Source organism: Neoarius graeffei, chromosome 11, assembly GCF_027579695.1.
Source record: "Neoarius graeffei isolate fNeoGra1 chromosome 11, fNeoGra1.pri, whole genome shotgun sequence".
NCBI lineage: Eukaryota > Metazoa > Chordata > Actinopteri > Siluriformes > Ariidae > Neoarius > Neoarius graeffei.
The window spans coordinates 71451330-71468570 of NC_083579.1; the positions used below are offsets into that span (position 1 = coordinate 71451330).

Genomic DNA, 17241 nt, shown 5'->3' on the forward strand with positions numbered 1-17241 from the left:
CCAATGTCAGTTTTCAGCCTTGTCTCTTGCATACAGAGATTTCTCCAGATTCTCTGAATTTTTTAATGATATTATGGACCATCGATGATGTGATCCCCAAATTCTTTGCAATTTTACATTGAGGAATGTTATTCTTAAATTATTTCACTATTTGCCCACGTAGTCTTTCACAGAGCGGTGAACCCCTCCCCATCTTTACTTCTGATAGACTCCACCTCTCTGGGATGTTCTTTTTATACCTAATCATTTTACTGACCTGTTGCCAATTAACCAAATTAGGTTTTTTGTTAGCATGAAACAACTTTTTCAGTCTTTTGTTTCTCTTGTTCCAACTTTTCTGAAACGTCTTGCTGACATCAAATTCAAAATAAGCATATATTTTTAAAAAAAAACAGTAAAATTTCTCAGTTTCAACACTTGGTATGTTGTTTTTGTACTATTCTCAATGAAATATAGGGTTTCGGTGATTTGCAAATTATTGCATTCTGTTTTTATTTGTCATTTACACAGTATCCCAACTTTTTTGGAATTGGAGTTGTATATTGAGAGCATGTATATATTATATATGCATATTAAGCTGCACATAGGCAGGAATTAATGTTACAGAAGACCTAAACCATTATGTTGATGCACTATACTGTTATTTTGACTAATTAACTTATTTTAAGTTTTTTTTTGTTATTTAGACATAATGTGCCATTATCACATATTTATGTACTTATTACAACCATCATCTCATTATTTCGACTTAATAACTTAAAGCAACAAGTTGTTAAGTTGAAATCACATTATAATATCTTCAAATAGAGTTATGTCATTATTTAGCCTTGAGATAATGTTAAATCACAACATTATAATATTATGTATGAAATATTTAAAAGTTAAGGTTATCGAGATCTATTTGGTGACCGCAAAATATTCATGGCAACTATTGTATTTTAAAATGAGTGAGACAGAGGGCCCGTTTACACGAGGACGCTGTCGGGTAAAAACGACTAAATATTTTATCAGAAGTGCCTTTCGTCTACACGGGGACGGCGTTTCCGAGGCTGAAAAACGGAAAAAATTGAAAACGCCTTCCAGAGTGGATAAGTTAAAAACAGCCCCCGTTGCATATCCATCTAAACTACCCAATACGCGAAACTCTGCTCGGATCTGCTCACGTCGGGTATGCGTTTACATCATACATATGTCATATACTGTACATGCCAGCCCGGGAAGTAAGAAAGTAAGTAAAAAAGTAAGAGCATGTCTGATTACATCGATCCAACGGACCTTCAAGCTGCTCTGGCAGCTTTAATAAACGTCCAGGAGTCCTTCGAACATCTATATCGAATCTGCACATATACCGTTAATGAACAGAGGCGGGTATAGTATGCTCTTACTTTTTTACTTACTTTCTTACTTACCATAGCCAGAGTAGTCAAAGTTTTTGCGGCGCAGATGTGCAGATCAGACAAGACAGAAGACGCTGCGCATGCGTGCAGACATAGCGGAGGTCTTTCACAGCACCACCTAGCCGCCTGGCATGCACATCCAATTGAATTCCACACATTTATGCGTCACCGTATAGACGCAGATTTCCTCCTTGAAAACGGTCGTGTAGACACGAAAAAAAGTGAGAATGAAAACGGACTTTTGCGTTTTTGTTTCAGACCGTCCCCGTGTAAAGCGGGCTAGAGAGAACTCAGTTGAATCAGATTGTTGTGGCTACAGAAACCTAAGCATGGAGAATATTGATAATATTACACATGGCTAACTTGTAATGAAACATAACTACATACTGGAGTCACTGGTTTTGCGACAGGGATGCCATTAGTCTGCTTTAGCCCGTATATACTTTTCCCCACCAAATAATACACAGACTCAGGGCCACATGTAAAGCATGATGCTCCCACAGCATATTAAATCAACAGCTCATGACTTTTGTACCTTGCCACTACATACAGTGGTGCTTGAAAGTTTGTGAACCCTTTAGAATTTTCTATATTTCTGCATAAATATGACCTAAAACATCATCAGATTTTCACACAAGTCCTAAAAGTAGATAAAGAGAATCCGGTTCAACAAATGAGACAAAATTATTATACTTAGTCATTTATTTATTGAGGAAAATGATTCAATATTACATATCTGTGAGTGGCAAAAGTATGTGAACCTCTAGGATTAGCAGTTAATTTGAAGGTGAAATTAGAGTCAGGTGTTTTCAATCAATGGGATGACAATCAGGTGTGAGTGGGCACCCTGTTTTATTTAAAGAACAGGGATCTATCAAAGTCTGATCTTCACAACACGTGTTTGTGGAAGTGTATCATGGCATGAACAAAGGAGATTTCTGAGGACCTTAGAAAAAGCATTGTTGATGCTCATCAGGCTGGAAAAGGTTACAAAAGCATCTCTAAAGAGTTTGGACTCCACCAATCCACAGTCAGACAGATTGTGTACAAATGGAGGAAATTCAAGACCATTGTTACCCTCCCGAGGAGTGGTCGACCAACAAAGATTACTCCAAGAGCAAGGCATGTAATAGTCGGCGAGGTCACAAAGGACCCCAGGGTAACTTTTAAGCAACTGAAGGCCTCTCTCACATTGGCTAATGTTAATGTTCATGAGTCCACCATCAGGAGAACACTGAACAACAATGGTGTGCATGGCAGGGTTGCAAGGAGAAAGCCACTGCTCTCCAAAAACAACATTGCTGCACGTCTGCAGTTTGCTAAAGATCACGTGGACAAGCCAGAAGGCTATTGGAAAAATGTTTTGTGGACGGATGAGACCAAAATAGAAATTTTGGTTTAAATGAGAAGCATTATGTTTGGAGAAAGGAAAACACTGCATTCCAGCATAAGAACCTTATCCCATCTGTGAAACATGGTGGTGGTAGTATCATGGTTTGGGCCTGTTTTGCTGCATGTGGGCCAGGACGGTTTGCCATCATTGATGGAACAATGAATTCTGAATTATACCAGCCAATTCTAAAGGAAAATGTCAGGACATCTGTCCATGAACTGAATCTCAAGAGAAGGTGGGTCATGCAGCAAGACAACGACCCTAAGCACACAAGTCGTTCTACCAAAGAACGGTTAAAGAAGAATAAAGTTAATGTTTTGGAATGGCTAAGTCAAAGTCCTGACCTTAATCCAATCGAAATGTTGTGGAAGGACCTGAAGCGAGCAGTTCATGTGAGGAAACCCACCAACATCCCAGAGTTGACGCTGTTCTGTACAGAGGAATGGGCTAAAATTCCTCCAAGCCGATGTGCAAGACTGATCAACAGTTACCGCAAACGTTTAGTTGCAGTTATTGCTGCACAAGGGGGTCACACCAGATACTGAAAGCAAAGGTTCACATACTTTTGCCACTCACAGATATGTAATATTGGATCATTTTCCTCAATAAATAAATGACCAAGTATAATATTTTCGTCTCATTTGTGTAACTGGGTTCTCTTTATCTACTTTTAGGACTTGTGTGAAAATCTGATGATGTTTTAGGTCATATTTATGCAGAAATATAGAAAATTCTAAAGGGTTCACAAACTTTCAAGCACCACTGTAATAATCCATGACCATGAGATCAATGTATTGCCTGAATGTAATATTAATTCATGGACACGCCTTATTAAAAATAACAACCATATCACCTCAGTGGCTTTGTCATGTTCTGCGCACTCAGTGTTTGATTGCTTTGGTGTGCCTTGTGTTTGGGAAGGTATAAAATACATATGCGTCATCTACGGCAGCGGCACAGCCTGTAACTTTGCGTTCCTAGCTTTACTGAAACTGTGAAAAACTATGAAAAACTGAAACGTAGTCTGAAAAACGTTTTGTTTACTTGACTTGAATTTTGACATTTTCTTATGAAGCTCATCAGATGACTGATAGAAAAAGTGTTGAGTAATTTGAACTACGAACCTAAAGGTGATGATATATGGGGCAACTTTTTGTGCAATATTGCCTGCGATGGGCAACCAGGTGAGACACAGGGCAACTAATTACGGCAACAGACAATCAGATGAGAGCAAATTTATGGCCAGGGAGACAGACATCGCAAAGACAGACACTGGAACATTTGCAGCTGTCACTGTTGTCTTGACTTCAGCCTTTATTTCACTCAAGTATCACTTCTGGAATAAAACTGAATAGATACTCTGGTCAAAAGATAATTTGCCATTATTTTAACATTAAGTCAAAACAGCCACATTATTCTGTTAACAGTAAACACTTTAAATCTCTTTTAAAAATGCTACTTGCCTCAATCACATATGCTATAACTAATAACTGACACATACATCACAAAAGCATCATCGTTTAATTCTCATCTCAGCAAAAAAGACATGGTCCAGGAGATGCTGCTGAGGAGAAAAAGGAACTGACGGAGCTCCTGAAAGGCTTTCTTTCTTTTTTAGATCACAAAGTTTGTACTGTTTCGCCCTCGGGTTCCACAAGTATTCGTGCTCTGTGTGTAAATTAGATCAGACGATAAATTAGACAATCTCTATTACAACTCACAAAAAAAATCACGAGCTGCCCATCACTTTTAACTTGACGCAAGAGAGCTAACGTTATCCTACATAGCTAGTGATAACTTTCAGCTAACTATGTTAGCAAAAACCACCGCTAGTTTGCTAAATCCCATTTAATCTCTAATGGAGCGGTGGTTCGCTAACAGCAGTTTACACTTAGCTGAAAAAAAATCAACATTTTAATTACAGTCTGAGCACATAAAAGTAGATGAGCTTTAGATGAGGTAAATTCACCACTTTGGGTTAACACAGAACAACTTACCAGCATAAAAAGATATAAATTGTCTCGTTTTTTTTCTTCACGTTTCTGCTGGAGATGCTGGCATCCAGAGGTGGACAGTAACGAAGTACATTTACTTGAGTACTGTACTTAAGTGCACTTTTTGAGTATCTGTACTTTACTTGAGTATTATTATTATTTTTTTAAACTTCTGACTTTAACTTCACTACATCTCATCTCATCTCATTATCTCTAGCCGCTTTATCCTGTTCTACAGGGTCGCAGGCAAGCTGGAGCCTATCCCAGCTGACTACGGGCGAAAGGCGGGGTACACCCTGGACAAGTCGCCAGGTCATCACAGGGCTGACACATAGACACAGACAACCATTCACACTCACATTCACACCTACGGTCAATTTAGAGTCACCAGTTAACCTAACCTGCATGTCTTTGGACTGTGGGGGAAACCGGAGCACCCGGAGGAAACCCACGCGGACACGGGGAGAACATGCAAACTCCGCACAGAAAGGCCCTCGCCGGCCACGGGGCTCGAACCCGGACCTTCTTGCTGTGAGGCGACAGCGCTAACCACTACACCACCGTGCCGTCCCACTTCACTACATTTGAAAGGCAAATATCGTACATTTCACTCCACTACATTTCTGTCAAGGTCCTCGTTACTCGTTACTATGAAGCAGCTTTGAAAGTGGATGTTTTTTTTCTTTTCTTTTCTTAAACGTGATTGTTTTTTTTCCCAGGTGACACTCAGACAGCCTATCGGTAATCACTAGGGTCACGTCACGTCCATAGACTGTATAAAATCAAGTTCAGTGATTTCTCAGCAGTGTTATTTAACACGATCAGTTGATGGTGGGATGAAAGGAGGTGGTTCTTCTGGGGAATGTACTGTACGCACCCATGGCCATACCTAGAACCCATGTTTCAGTTTTCTGCAAGGAATAAAGATTTGTTTTGTTTTAAATGTTTGCTTTGTTTGCCGAAAATGAACCACATCACAGCCTGTAAAAACTCGCCATCCAACCTGTGGAAGCATATTGAGGTATATAAACGTTTTATTCCAAGAGAAAGCTTGCAATGAAGTTGTCTGTGCTTTTAGAGCAAGCGGTAATGTTGCAATAGCTATGCAGTCTGGTTAGTCACATGACTTTCTTTGGATTTGCCCGCCAAGTTGCCATAGTCTTGTCCACGGCTAACGTTAACACATAGCTAGTTAACTTGGACACTCTTAGCTAGCATGTAAAAATGGAGTTACGCTAACATGAATAACGTTAACTTATCTGAAGTCCTTTTAGGACTATGTTTTAGCATAATCCTGCCAAATAAACAGAATGTAGAAATCTTTCTTTTCTAGTAGCGTTAGCTACCCAATATGATTTCGAGTTTGAAAAGAGTTTGCTAGCATGTCAGGTGGAGCTTCACTGACTAGCTAGCTTAACATTAAACCACCATGATGGCACAGCATGCGTTCATTTTGTGAATTCGCATTTCTGTCTTTGGTAACGGCATTAGGTTTTGTCAGCGTTGTGGCAATAATACAACAATGTGTTAACAGAAAATGTACTTTTAATACTTAAGTATTTTAAAAAGCAAGTACTTCTGTACTTTTAAGTAAAAATTTGACTGGACAACTTTCACTTGGATCGGAGTAACATTTGACCAGTGGGATCTGTACTTTGACTTAAGTAATGAAGTTGGGTACTTTGTCCACCTCTGCTGGCATCTTTGTTGAACATTTCAGAAGCTTTCAGGTGGTCATGTGATTCGCTGCGAGCACTCTGATCGGATGATCTTAAAATGTTGCCCAAAATGATCAAAATCATTCAGATAGAAAGTTACGTTGCCCGATCTCAATGGGAAAGTGTCGAAGCGGAATTGCTCGGCAACATTGCCCAAAAAGTTGCCCCGTGTATCATCACCTTTAGTCATTTTTACTCTATGTTCTTTTACACTATTTTTAATGTTCCTATAAAGGTGTATACTTTATTTTTTTGTTGTTTAACTGAACCAACATGTGATACTGGTCCAGTGTTCAGGTGTGTGCTGTGCTGCTTTGGGTTAGATCCGTGGGAGCTGCATGTACTGGCAGAGCTTTGGGCATAGTTCATATTATACTCATCATCATCATCATGATTGTCCTACGCTCATCCTTGTGCTGATGTTCGTTTGCTTTTTGGTGTGTGTGGGTCACAGCTGGAAGGCCAGTGAATGGAATCGGTGCTCAGTGACGTGTGGTGGGGGCACTCAGGTACGCCGAGTGGAGTGTATCTCTCATGACGTGTCTGGACGGCGGCTGGTAGAAGACTCTTTGTGTGAGGCTTACACTCCCAGACCTGTCAGCCAGCAAACCTGCAACGTGCAGCATTGTGCACAGTACAGCGTGTCTTCATGGAGCCAGGTAAACATGTGTGTCCTCAGGTAAACTCTCGTCCTGTGTCTTACATGCCCAGATTATATAAAAGCGCAACACTAGGTGTATGTCTATAGGCTATATGAGATTATTTTAGTGATTTATAACATCCTGAGAGTCTGAATTCTGGTACTGAGTGTCCCACGATGTAAATTCTCAATCTCAGCTATAATCATGTTTTTGTTTGGAGCTACTGATGTTGCAGTATTGAGACTTCCTGGCTTGTGGGGTCAATTGGTGATTTCCTGCTATTCAGTGCAGTGAAAAATAAAACTATTTATCTAAATTTTGAGGTCAGCAACCTCTTGAGCAAACCCGAGTTCCCAGAAAGAACAGACATTATTATTATTATTATTATTATTATTATTATTATTATTATTTCAGTACAAGTCAAAACAAAGCACACTACATTTAAGTTTTAAACACCTTTGACCGTTTTAAAGGAGCGGTTTTTAATTTTAGGGCTGTCTATGAAGTAAATTGCAGTCACAATGAAAGTATTCCCTTTCACCCCATTGCCCCTACTCCCAGTGTAGGAACTATGAGTTGCCTTCAAGGTAAAAAGAGCAGAGCTGAGAAGGTCTGTAACAGCTGGGCGGAGCTAAATTCAGGGCCAGAAAACTGTAAACAGAAGTGTGAAATCAGGTGTGGAAGAAACTGAATAAATCAATATTCACAAACCAGGAGCCTCATTTATTTAACCTCATTTATATGCATAGTTTTGCGTGTAAACTGTGCACACTCGTGATTCTATGCACTGAATAGGATTTATCAAGTGTGGGGTATTTATTTATTTATTTATTTTATTTTTTAAACCATGAGAGTTTGCGTGTATTTCCACACACTCCTGATCATGCGTGTGCAAGAACCCTGAGTGTAATAGCAAGTACGCTGACTATGTGGAACTTTTATGTCATGCACTGTCTATCATGTCAGCATAACTGAGAGAGATTTCAGTGCTCATAATTTGCAGACAGATGAAAATATAAAGTAAAATTGCATAAAAGGTAACATTTAAAGATTGAGTGGGATTATGTTTGAAGATTTGGCTCGTGCAGCTTTTGCGGTGGAACAAATGTGTTTTTAGCATCACTGGAAAGCCTTAGGCTGAGAGTAAGGAGTGGAACATCAGTCAATTTTGTTTTGTTTGCCCAGTGCGGTTTTAGTTGATCTCTATTTTTTAAGAGAAATTAGAGACGGCGCTGGCATTTCCCACCCAAATACAAATTGAACTAGAAAGGCACTCAGTAGAGTGGATACCTCCACCAAACCACATATTTGGATTTGCATCAAAATTTCTAATCAATTGTTCCTTAGCCCATGGCCCACCTTTTGTCAATTTCATCAAAATTCATTCACTACTTTTTGAGTTACATTGGGAAAATCAAACAAACAAACAAACAGAGGTGAAAACATAATCCTCTAATAACAAAGTTGGCAGAGGTCTTACTGTCATTCATATCGGTCACAGTGCAATACATTACATTTCCAAAACCAGCAACAGAAAAGACAGCAAAAGTGAATTTTCACGCCATTGCAAAGTTTATAAAATGTAATTGGGGAAATAGAATGCGCACACATACTTGTATATACACTGATCAGCCATAACATTATGACCACTGACAGGTGACGTGAATAACACTGATTATCTGTCTGTGAAGATTCTCAATCATCCAGGTCATAGTAAACTGTGGGTGGTAGATCACCCTAACGGGCAATTCTTTGATCACCCTAATGACTCGCCGTTCACACCCAGCCTCCAGTGATCCACACCAACATGATGCCTCAATGACACCTTAGATGAGCTGGTCATCAGAATTCTGATTCTGATCCAGGAGAAGATAAATATCTGATACTCCCTATTAGTCAGACAGAACTGAGGAAGCCTTTTGGACGAGAGGTGAAACGTTTTCAAGAATTTTCAAGCAAGTCCAGTTGCCCATTTCTGCCACCCACAGAACACTGATTATCTCATTACAGTGGCACCTGTCAAGGGGTGGGATACATTAGGCAGCAAGAGAACAGTCAATTCTTGAAGTTGATGTGTTGGAAGCAGGAAAAATGGGCAAGCGTAAAGACCTGAGCGACTTTGATGAGGGTCAGTTTGTGATGGCTGGACGACTGGGTCTGAGCATCTCCAAAATGGCACATCTTGTGGGGTGTTCCCGGTATGCAGTGGTAAATACCAAAAGTGGTCCAAGGAAGGACAACCAGTGACAGGGTCATGGGTGTCGAAGGATCATTGATTTGCATGGGGAACGAAGTCTAGCCTATATGGTCCAATCCCACAGAAGAGCTACTGTAGCGCAAACTGCTGAAAAAGTTAACGCTGACTAAAACAGAAAGGTGTCACTATTAACTTTTTAAATACAGGGTTAGTCAAAATTATATTCACACTTAGATTGTAGAAACCAATTGGACCTGTAGTGGAAGTTCATCAATGGCGTACTGCTGCACCATCTGTAAGTAGATGTCTGACGTCACTGTTGGGGTGTCAAAAAAGTAGGGCCCAATTACGCCAGCAGCGGTCACGGCGCACCACAAATTCAGGAGAAAAATAATTCATTAGTATTAACATAATTTTGACTAACCTTGGATATATACTAGCAGGTTACCTGGCGTTGCCTGGGTTTTGCAAAATTCTGGGTTGCCCCCAGACTTCCATGTCAAATTTGGTGAAGATCCGTCGAAAAATGGTGACGTTAACCCAAGACAAACAAAAATCCAAACGTCCACCACCCATGGGCCTACTAGGGACCCCCTGGGGCCCATACACAAATTTTGTTTATATTTGTAAAATTCCGGGTCATCCCCGGACCTACTTGCCAAATTTGGTGAAAATCCGTCGAGAAATGGCGACGTTAGCTCAAGACAAACAAACAAGGAAACAAACAAATTTTGCCACTTATTATATAGATATATATAATATGTGCAAAAGTCTTAGGCACGGGCGGCACGGTGGTGTAGTGGTTAGCGCTGTCGCCTCACAGCAAGAAGGTCCGGGTTCGAGCCCCGTGGCCGGCGAGGGCCTTTCTGTGTGGAGTTTGCAGGTTCTCCCCGTGTCTGCGTGGGTTTCCTCCGGGTGCTCCGGTTTCCCCCACAGTCCAAAGACATGCAGGTTAGGTTAACTGGTGACTCTAAATTGACCGTAGGTGTGAATGTGAGTGTGAATGGTTGCCTGTGTCTATGTGTCAGCCCTGTGATGACCTGGCGACTTGTCCAGGGTGTACCCCGCCTTTCGCCCGTAGTCAGCTGGGATAGGCTCCAGCTTGCCTGCGACCCTGTAGAACAGGATAAAGCGGCTAGAGATGATGAGATGACGAAAAGTGCTCTCTTATGGAATATGCAGCTCAGATACAAACACTTTTTTTCAATAACATTTCATTTTGTGCTGGAAAACCCCCCCGAACGTTTGGAATTCTAAAATGTTTTTGTACTGACTCGATAATGTAGAAGTCATAAAATAGAAATCTATAACAAAGTTTGTATGAAAGAAATAGGGTGCCTCAGACTTTTGCACAGTACTGATATATAGTTGTTTACCATATATGGTGATTTGAGGGCGTTTCTTTATGCAAATGAGTGTAGCGAGTGGATTTATCAATGGCCAGTGTGTCCAGCTGTGCGTACATGTTTGATAAATACCGATTTTTCTTGTGCACACGGGGGCTTGCACACACATTTAGAACTTCTTTCTGTACACTTTGATAAACGATACATCAGATCTATGGCAAATAATTTCAGATTTATTGCAGTTTTACGCCGGAGAGATGAATTTACTGTAAACACGTTATACCTCCCTCATCTCTGCCCTCTCTGATTATTTTAAGTCATACAAATGATTAATTACTGATCGTCAGTCAGTTCTCTGGCTGATAAATGCACATTTTATTTCCACAAAGGAAACTAGCCATATTGCTTTATAGTGCAAATGAATATTTCCTCTGTTCCTATGGCATAGTCTCATCTCATCTCATTATCTCTAGACGCTTTATCCTTCTACAGGGTCGCAGGCAAGCTGGAGCCTATCCCAGCTGACTACGGGCGAAAGGCGGGGTACACCCTGGACAAGTCGCCAGGTCATCACAGGGCTGACACATAGACACAGACAACCATTCACACTCACATTCACACCTACGGTCAATTTAGAGTCACCAGTTAACCTAACCTGCATGTCTTTGGACTGTGGGGGAAACCGGAGCACCCGGAGGAAACCCACGCGGACACGGGGAGAACATGCAAACTCCACACAGAAAGGCCCTCGCCGGCCCCGGGGCTCGAACCCAGGACCTTCTTGCTGTGAGGCGACAGCGCTAACCACTACACCACTGTGCCGCCCCCTATGGCATAGTATAAATTATTATTTTATAGGTCTAGAGATGCTTTTAAACATGACAGGCAGGCTGTACCTTTAATTCAGGTGTAATTGTAAACACTGCAGTATATAATTTTATGTTTGTGCCCATGCAGTGCTCTGTGACTTGTGGCTCTGGAGAGCAGACCAGACAGGTGATGTGTGTGGGTTCGGCAGGAGGAAACCATGTTGCAGATTACATGTGCGCCAGTCTTCACAAGCCACCAAGCACGCAGACGTGCGAGATGCCTGTCTGTTTAACCCGGATTGGCTGGCACATTGGTGACTGGGGGCTGGTGAGATGTGCACTAGCACTTAAAGCACTAGTTTCAGTCATTGTGTGTTTATGTATACATAGCAGCTCATAAGTTCTATGCACTCTCTCTCTCTCTCTCTCTCTCTCACTTTCAGTGTTCTAAGAGCTGTAGCTCGGGGCTTCGGGAGCGGCAGGTAATCTGTTCAGACTCCCAGAGACATATTTATGGGGTGGAGCATTGTAATGCTTATCCAAAACCATCTACTGTGGAGAGCTGCAACACCCAGCCCTGTTACAGCCCCCAGGGTACGTTTCTACCACACACACACAGAACATAGGATTTTATCACCATTAGTGAGCTTGATGGTTTAAAGCACACATACAGTGCTGTACATACTTTACTATTTTATACGTGCTCTCTCATCACCAAACTCAAACACACTCATGTTCCTGTAAACATTAAGGGTGCGAATCGTTCTCTTTAAAACGATATGGTACACATCTCAGTACCTACTCTTTAACTCTTTAATCTGTATATAGTTCACTGATACTGTTAAACAAGGACTGATTCAATACACTTCAACTCACTAGTGATCCAGTACGAATCGGTTCAGATGCAGTTTGATTCAGTTCATTTAAATTAAGTTTACAGGAACCTGTGTAGGACAGAAGGCTTTGCACTTCCTGGTTGGGCTTTCAGGCGGAGCGGTTTTTTTTTTTTTTTGGGGGGGGGTGTTCATTAACTTCAAGAGAGAGAGAAAAATATGCTGGTGAGGGCCATTTCACAACATTAAAGGGGAACTGAAAGCAAATTTTTTATTATCAAAATTATATTTATCTCAGGCGGCACGGTGGTGTAGTGGTTAGCGCTGTCGCCTCACAGCAAGAAGGTCCGGGTTCGAGCCCCGTGGCTGGCGAGGGCCTTTCTGTGCGGAGTTTGCATGTTCTCCCTGTGTCCGCGTGGGTTTCCTCCAGGTGCTCCGGTTTCCCCCACAGTCCAAAGACATGCAGGTTAGGTTAACTGGTGACTCTAAATTGAGCGTAGGTGTGAATGTGAGTGTGAATGGTTGTCTGTGTCTATGTGTCAGCCCTGTGATGACCTGGCGACTTGTCCAGGGTGTACCCCGCCTTTCGCCCGTAGTCAGCTGGGATAGGCTCCAGCTTGCCTGCGACCCTGTAGAACAGGATAAAGCGGCTAGAGATAATGAGATGAGATGAGATATTTATCTCATTTTAATAAATATCGGAATGCATTTTTGATCGCTATTTTGTCGCTGCTATAGCAAGTTATGAGTGTTTGAAATACACTCTGTAATATATCAGTCCATATGTCAAAGCAACGGCCGTAAACGAGATTCGTTGAGACCTGTGCGAGACATTGTAGGACGGAAGTAAAACGTACAGCGGAAATCAAAGTGACCAACATCTGCCAACGTTGTCAAAAGACGCGCGCGCCCTCTTTTGAATGCTGACATAATCAAGCCGGAAGTTTTGTTTGTTTTGATAGGAAACAGGAAAGTTTGACAAAAGTAACCAGTAATCATCATTTAAACTCGTTTTTGTGCAATACTTCGTTTGGAAAACAGTTTTCAAAATGGCAGCACTGACACCTGGCTGACACTTGATGTTTCAAAGTCTCGCACAAGTCTCGTGAAGATCGCGCGGATAAGCGACGCCTGCCATGGACCAAACGGACTAAATTTAACACGGCTAAAAACCGAATAGGCCGATAAGTATAATATTTAATTGCAATTAGTTGCCAATACAAGTCACGATATAAGGTTACTAAAACCGAAAACGTAATTGAATAACACGTTAATTAAGAAATAAAGCAAGTTTAAAAATGACTTCAGTTCTCCTTTAAATGTAACAGTAAACTGTGAACATGTAGGTGTCTTTTTCTTTTTTTCTTTTTTTTTTTTTAAATCCCACTACCCTGTCTATGGGCAACGAGAGCACCTGCAAAACAATTTCGGGGGTTGTCATTCCTTTGAGCTCTGAAAGAAATTTGAGCTCTCTTTCTCACACTCTTATATGCTCTCTCTCTCTCTTACACACATTCTTGTACTTCTATCTTTGTGTGGCCACTCATTGACATCATGCACTCCTGAGCCCCTTACTCTAACCTTAACCATCACAGCTAAAGAAGAAGTCTTTATTTGTCACACGTACACTCAAGCACAGACTTAAGCACACAGTGAAATTTCTCCTCTGTATTTAACCCATCTGAAGCAGTGAACACACACATGCACACACAAGTGAGCAGTGAGCACACACACATACCCAGAACAGTGGGTAGCTACGCTACAGCGCCTTGGGTGCAGTTGGGGGTTAGGTGTTCAAGGGCACTTGTTCAAGGGCACTTCAGCCCAACCTTCAGGCCATGGCTGCCCCATGTTAGCCGAACCACATGTCTTTGAACTGTGGGGGAAACCGGAGCACCCGGAAGAAACCCACGTAGACATGGGGAGAACATGCAAACTCCACACAGATACCCCTTTTCCACCAAATCAGTTCCAGGGCTGGTTTGGGGCCAGTGCTGGTGCTGGTTCACAACTCGTTCAACTTGCGAGCCAGCTGAGAACCAGTTTGCTTTTCCATAGCTTGGGGTGCTAAGGGGAGCCACGTCATTACGTCACTGTATACGTCAGTTACGTCGCTGTGTTTGCATAAACCTTGGCGCAAGCATCGAAGTAACAACAACACGGAGAAGAAGAAGAAGAAGAAGAAGAAGCAGCAACAACAACAATACTGGATGACTGCTGCTTTACTGCATCCATGATATCTCATCGCTTGTTTAAAAATGGCGACCTTTCACGGTCTTGCTATTGTTGTTGGTCTTAACAGCTGGGCAATTCCATGTAAATGTCAACCTCACCATGCAAAAATAAAGCAACATGTAATACATCAAAACCACTCCCAGAGATATCACCTAGGCCTGTATTTTACAGATGTGAATAAGTTGAACCAATTTGTAACCAACCTAATGTGTCACTGTCAGTCTTTCTTTCTTATAATGTAAACCCCAAGCTAAAATCAACTTTGATCATGTACAATTCTATATTATTGCCACAAGCCACAGAAATGTATGCTAAAATCCACAAAACAGCAAAACAATAGCCATCCTAAATATTATTTAAGAACTTTGATAGTTTTAGCTGATATTTAGAGAGTTTTTCAAAGGGTTATGGTGGTTAAATTGCTGATTTTCTAAACATACGCCATGTCTATTTCAGACGCGTCACATCCGTAACGGAATTTCGTCACATCCATAATGCTGACTTTTCCTTCCGAAACTCTGCATGAAATACAAAATATTTTAAACAAAGATTTTTTAATATTCACCTTGGACCCCTCTATCAAATGGATATCTCCATTTCGACATTAGGTTTACAATTTCACAGAGTTTGATAAAAATGTACAGTCACCCATGAAAAGTGATACTTTTTCTGTCACATCCATAACGCATCTTTTATTGGCATTTTCTGGCATGCCCTAGATGTACTATGGGAATTGTTCTTGTTCTATCACTTCTCCAGTATGGTACAGCTTTAAAATATGCAACACCTATTTAAATACTGGGAGACGATAAAACATGCACTGGGTCATTTGTTGCCATTTTGAGTTCAAGTGTCACGTCCATAACGCTGGAATTGCTCATCTCCGCCCCGCCGCTGACGTAAGCGGTTCTTTCCTCTGGCCCAGCAAAGAGCTGGTGCTAGCCTGGAACCAGTTTTTCTGGCCCCAGAGCCAGTTCTTTGTCAGTGGAAACAGAAAACCCGGTTCCAAATTAAGCACTGGCCCCGAACCAGCCCTGGAACTGATTTGGTGGAAAAGGGGCAAGAAAGGCCCCGTCGTCCGCTGGGCTCAAACCCAGAACCTTCTTGCTGTGAGGTGACAGTGCTAACCACTACACCACCAATGCCTAACCTCAGTCCCTACCCTAACCCTAACCTCAAACTAATTCTACCTTGAACCCTAAAATAAAGTCTTAACCCTCAAACAGCCCTTTGAAGAAATGAGGACCAGCCAAAATGTCCTCACTTCTCAAAAAATGTCGTATGTCGGTAAGACACACACACACTGAGAAGGGTGCTTCAGTTTTAGTATCAGTATCTAACTGTCTTACATTTCGATTTGAATCAGAACTTGACTGGTAAACTGACGTGGCCTTATGTTAGACCGATTTTCTGTTCTGAATCAGGTTTTTTTTACATTCTTTGTGGACACAGATCATCTTTAATAAGTCAGTGTTTTAACATAAATATGTTAAATATGCAATCGAAAGCTTGTCCACAATCAAAATCAATGTTGGAGGTGCTTAGCAAAAATAACTGATTGATGTGCATACTGACCTGCAGCATTTTTGTTTTGTTGCTCGTATTAAACAGTGGTGCCCAGCATGCAAGACCCAAGAGGCTATGAGAACACCATTGTCGGGTTCTACCCCTACAATCCTGAGGACACCACCACAGGTTCCCCCCTCAACTCTCATCCAGCTGTGATTTGCTCCTCACACCTCAGTTCTGCTGCCTCACATCTCTCCCTTCTCCTGTTTTTCCCAGCAGTGCACTGCATCACTCCTCTGTCCTGGCACTAATTAACCGGCCCTGATTGGCATGCTTATGGGGGGGGGTCTGTCTGTGTGATTAAAATAGTTCAGAGGCACTCGACTGGGGCTTTTCTGCTCTCACCATGGCCTGTGCAAGTCCTCTGATGACCTCTCGGTTGTCGACATGTCTCAGTAGCTTCTCGGATTGCTGTTTTGTGAACTACTCTCAAAATGAAAAGGTTTCTGTTTACTATAATTAAATTATTATGTGCCTGCATGTGTCTGCATGCACATCTGTCTCATCTCGGTCTTTTGTTCTGTCTGTTTTCTGCTCAGGCCACTTTCTTTCTGACTGTCTGTATTAGTTTCAGTTTCTCTTTACGCTTTGTATCCTTCTGACCTCGGTCTCAGTTTTCGTAATGCATTCATGTCTCCTTTCGCTTTCAATATGATCTCAATATTATCATACTGCAAAGTAATCCAAGTGTACTGTTTCTTTCTCAGTAAGTGTGTCTTTCACTCTTTTCTCACCATCTCACTCAGTTAACCAGTGGGACGTTCCTTACTGTCATCAGACTGCGTTTGGATGTTGTCATGATGGCGTGACTCCAGCCAGTGGACCTCATGGGCAGGGTTGTTATCAAACATCATCCTGTGCCCACACCAGGTACACAAGACATGATTTTAAATAGGGTTAGACAAAATAGCAAGCTAGCATCACAATATTTGGGTTTTTTTCTGACTTTAATGGAAATGCAGTCTAAGAACTAGATAGATACTGTGACTAAAGTCACAGTAATTTGTGCTAGCGCTTACAAACTAGGACTTCTGGTCACCGTACCCTATAGATCCGGAATGGTAAGAGACAGAGAATGATGCTTAGTGAGGCGAAAAAAGGCCGTTTTT

At 41.6% G+C, this 17241-nt stretch overlaps 1 protein-coding gene across 3 annotated transcripts in view; it reads left to right on the forward strand.

The window, feature by feature from the left end:
- paplna (papilin a, proteoglycan-like sulfated glycoprotein) overlaps positions 1-17241 on the forward strand; it is a 108951-nt gene that overhangs the window by 40757 nt on the left and 50953 nt on the right. For all 3 annotated transcript variants that reach the window (XM_060934697.1, XM_060934696.1, XM_060934698.1), the window contains 5 exons: positions 6957-7161; positions 11644-11823; positions 11939-12089; positions 16175-16258; positions 16879-17002. In XM_060934697.1, coding sequence (XP_060790680.1) covers positions 6957-7161; positions 11644-11823; positions 11939-12089; positions 16175-16258; positions 16879-17002 — 744 coding nt within the window. The remainder of the gene's footprint in view (positions 1-6956; positions 7162-11643; positions 11824-11938; positions 12090-16174; positions 16259-16878; positions 17003-17241) is intronic.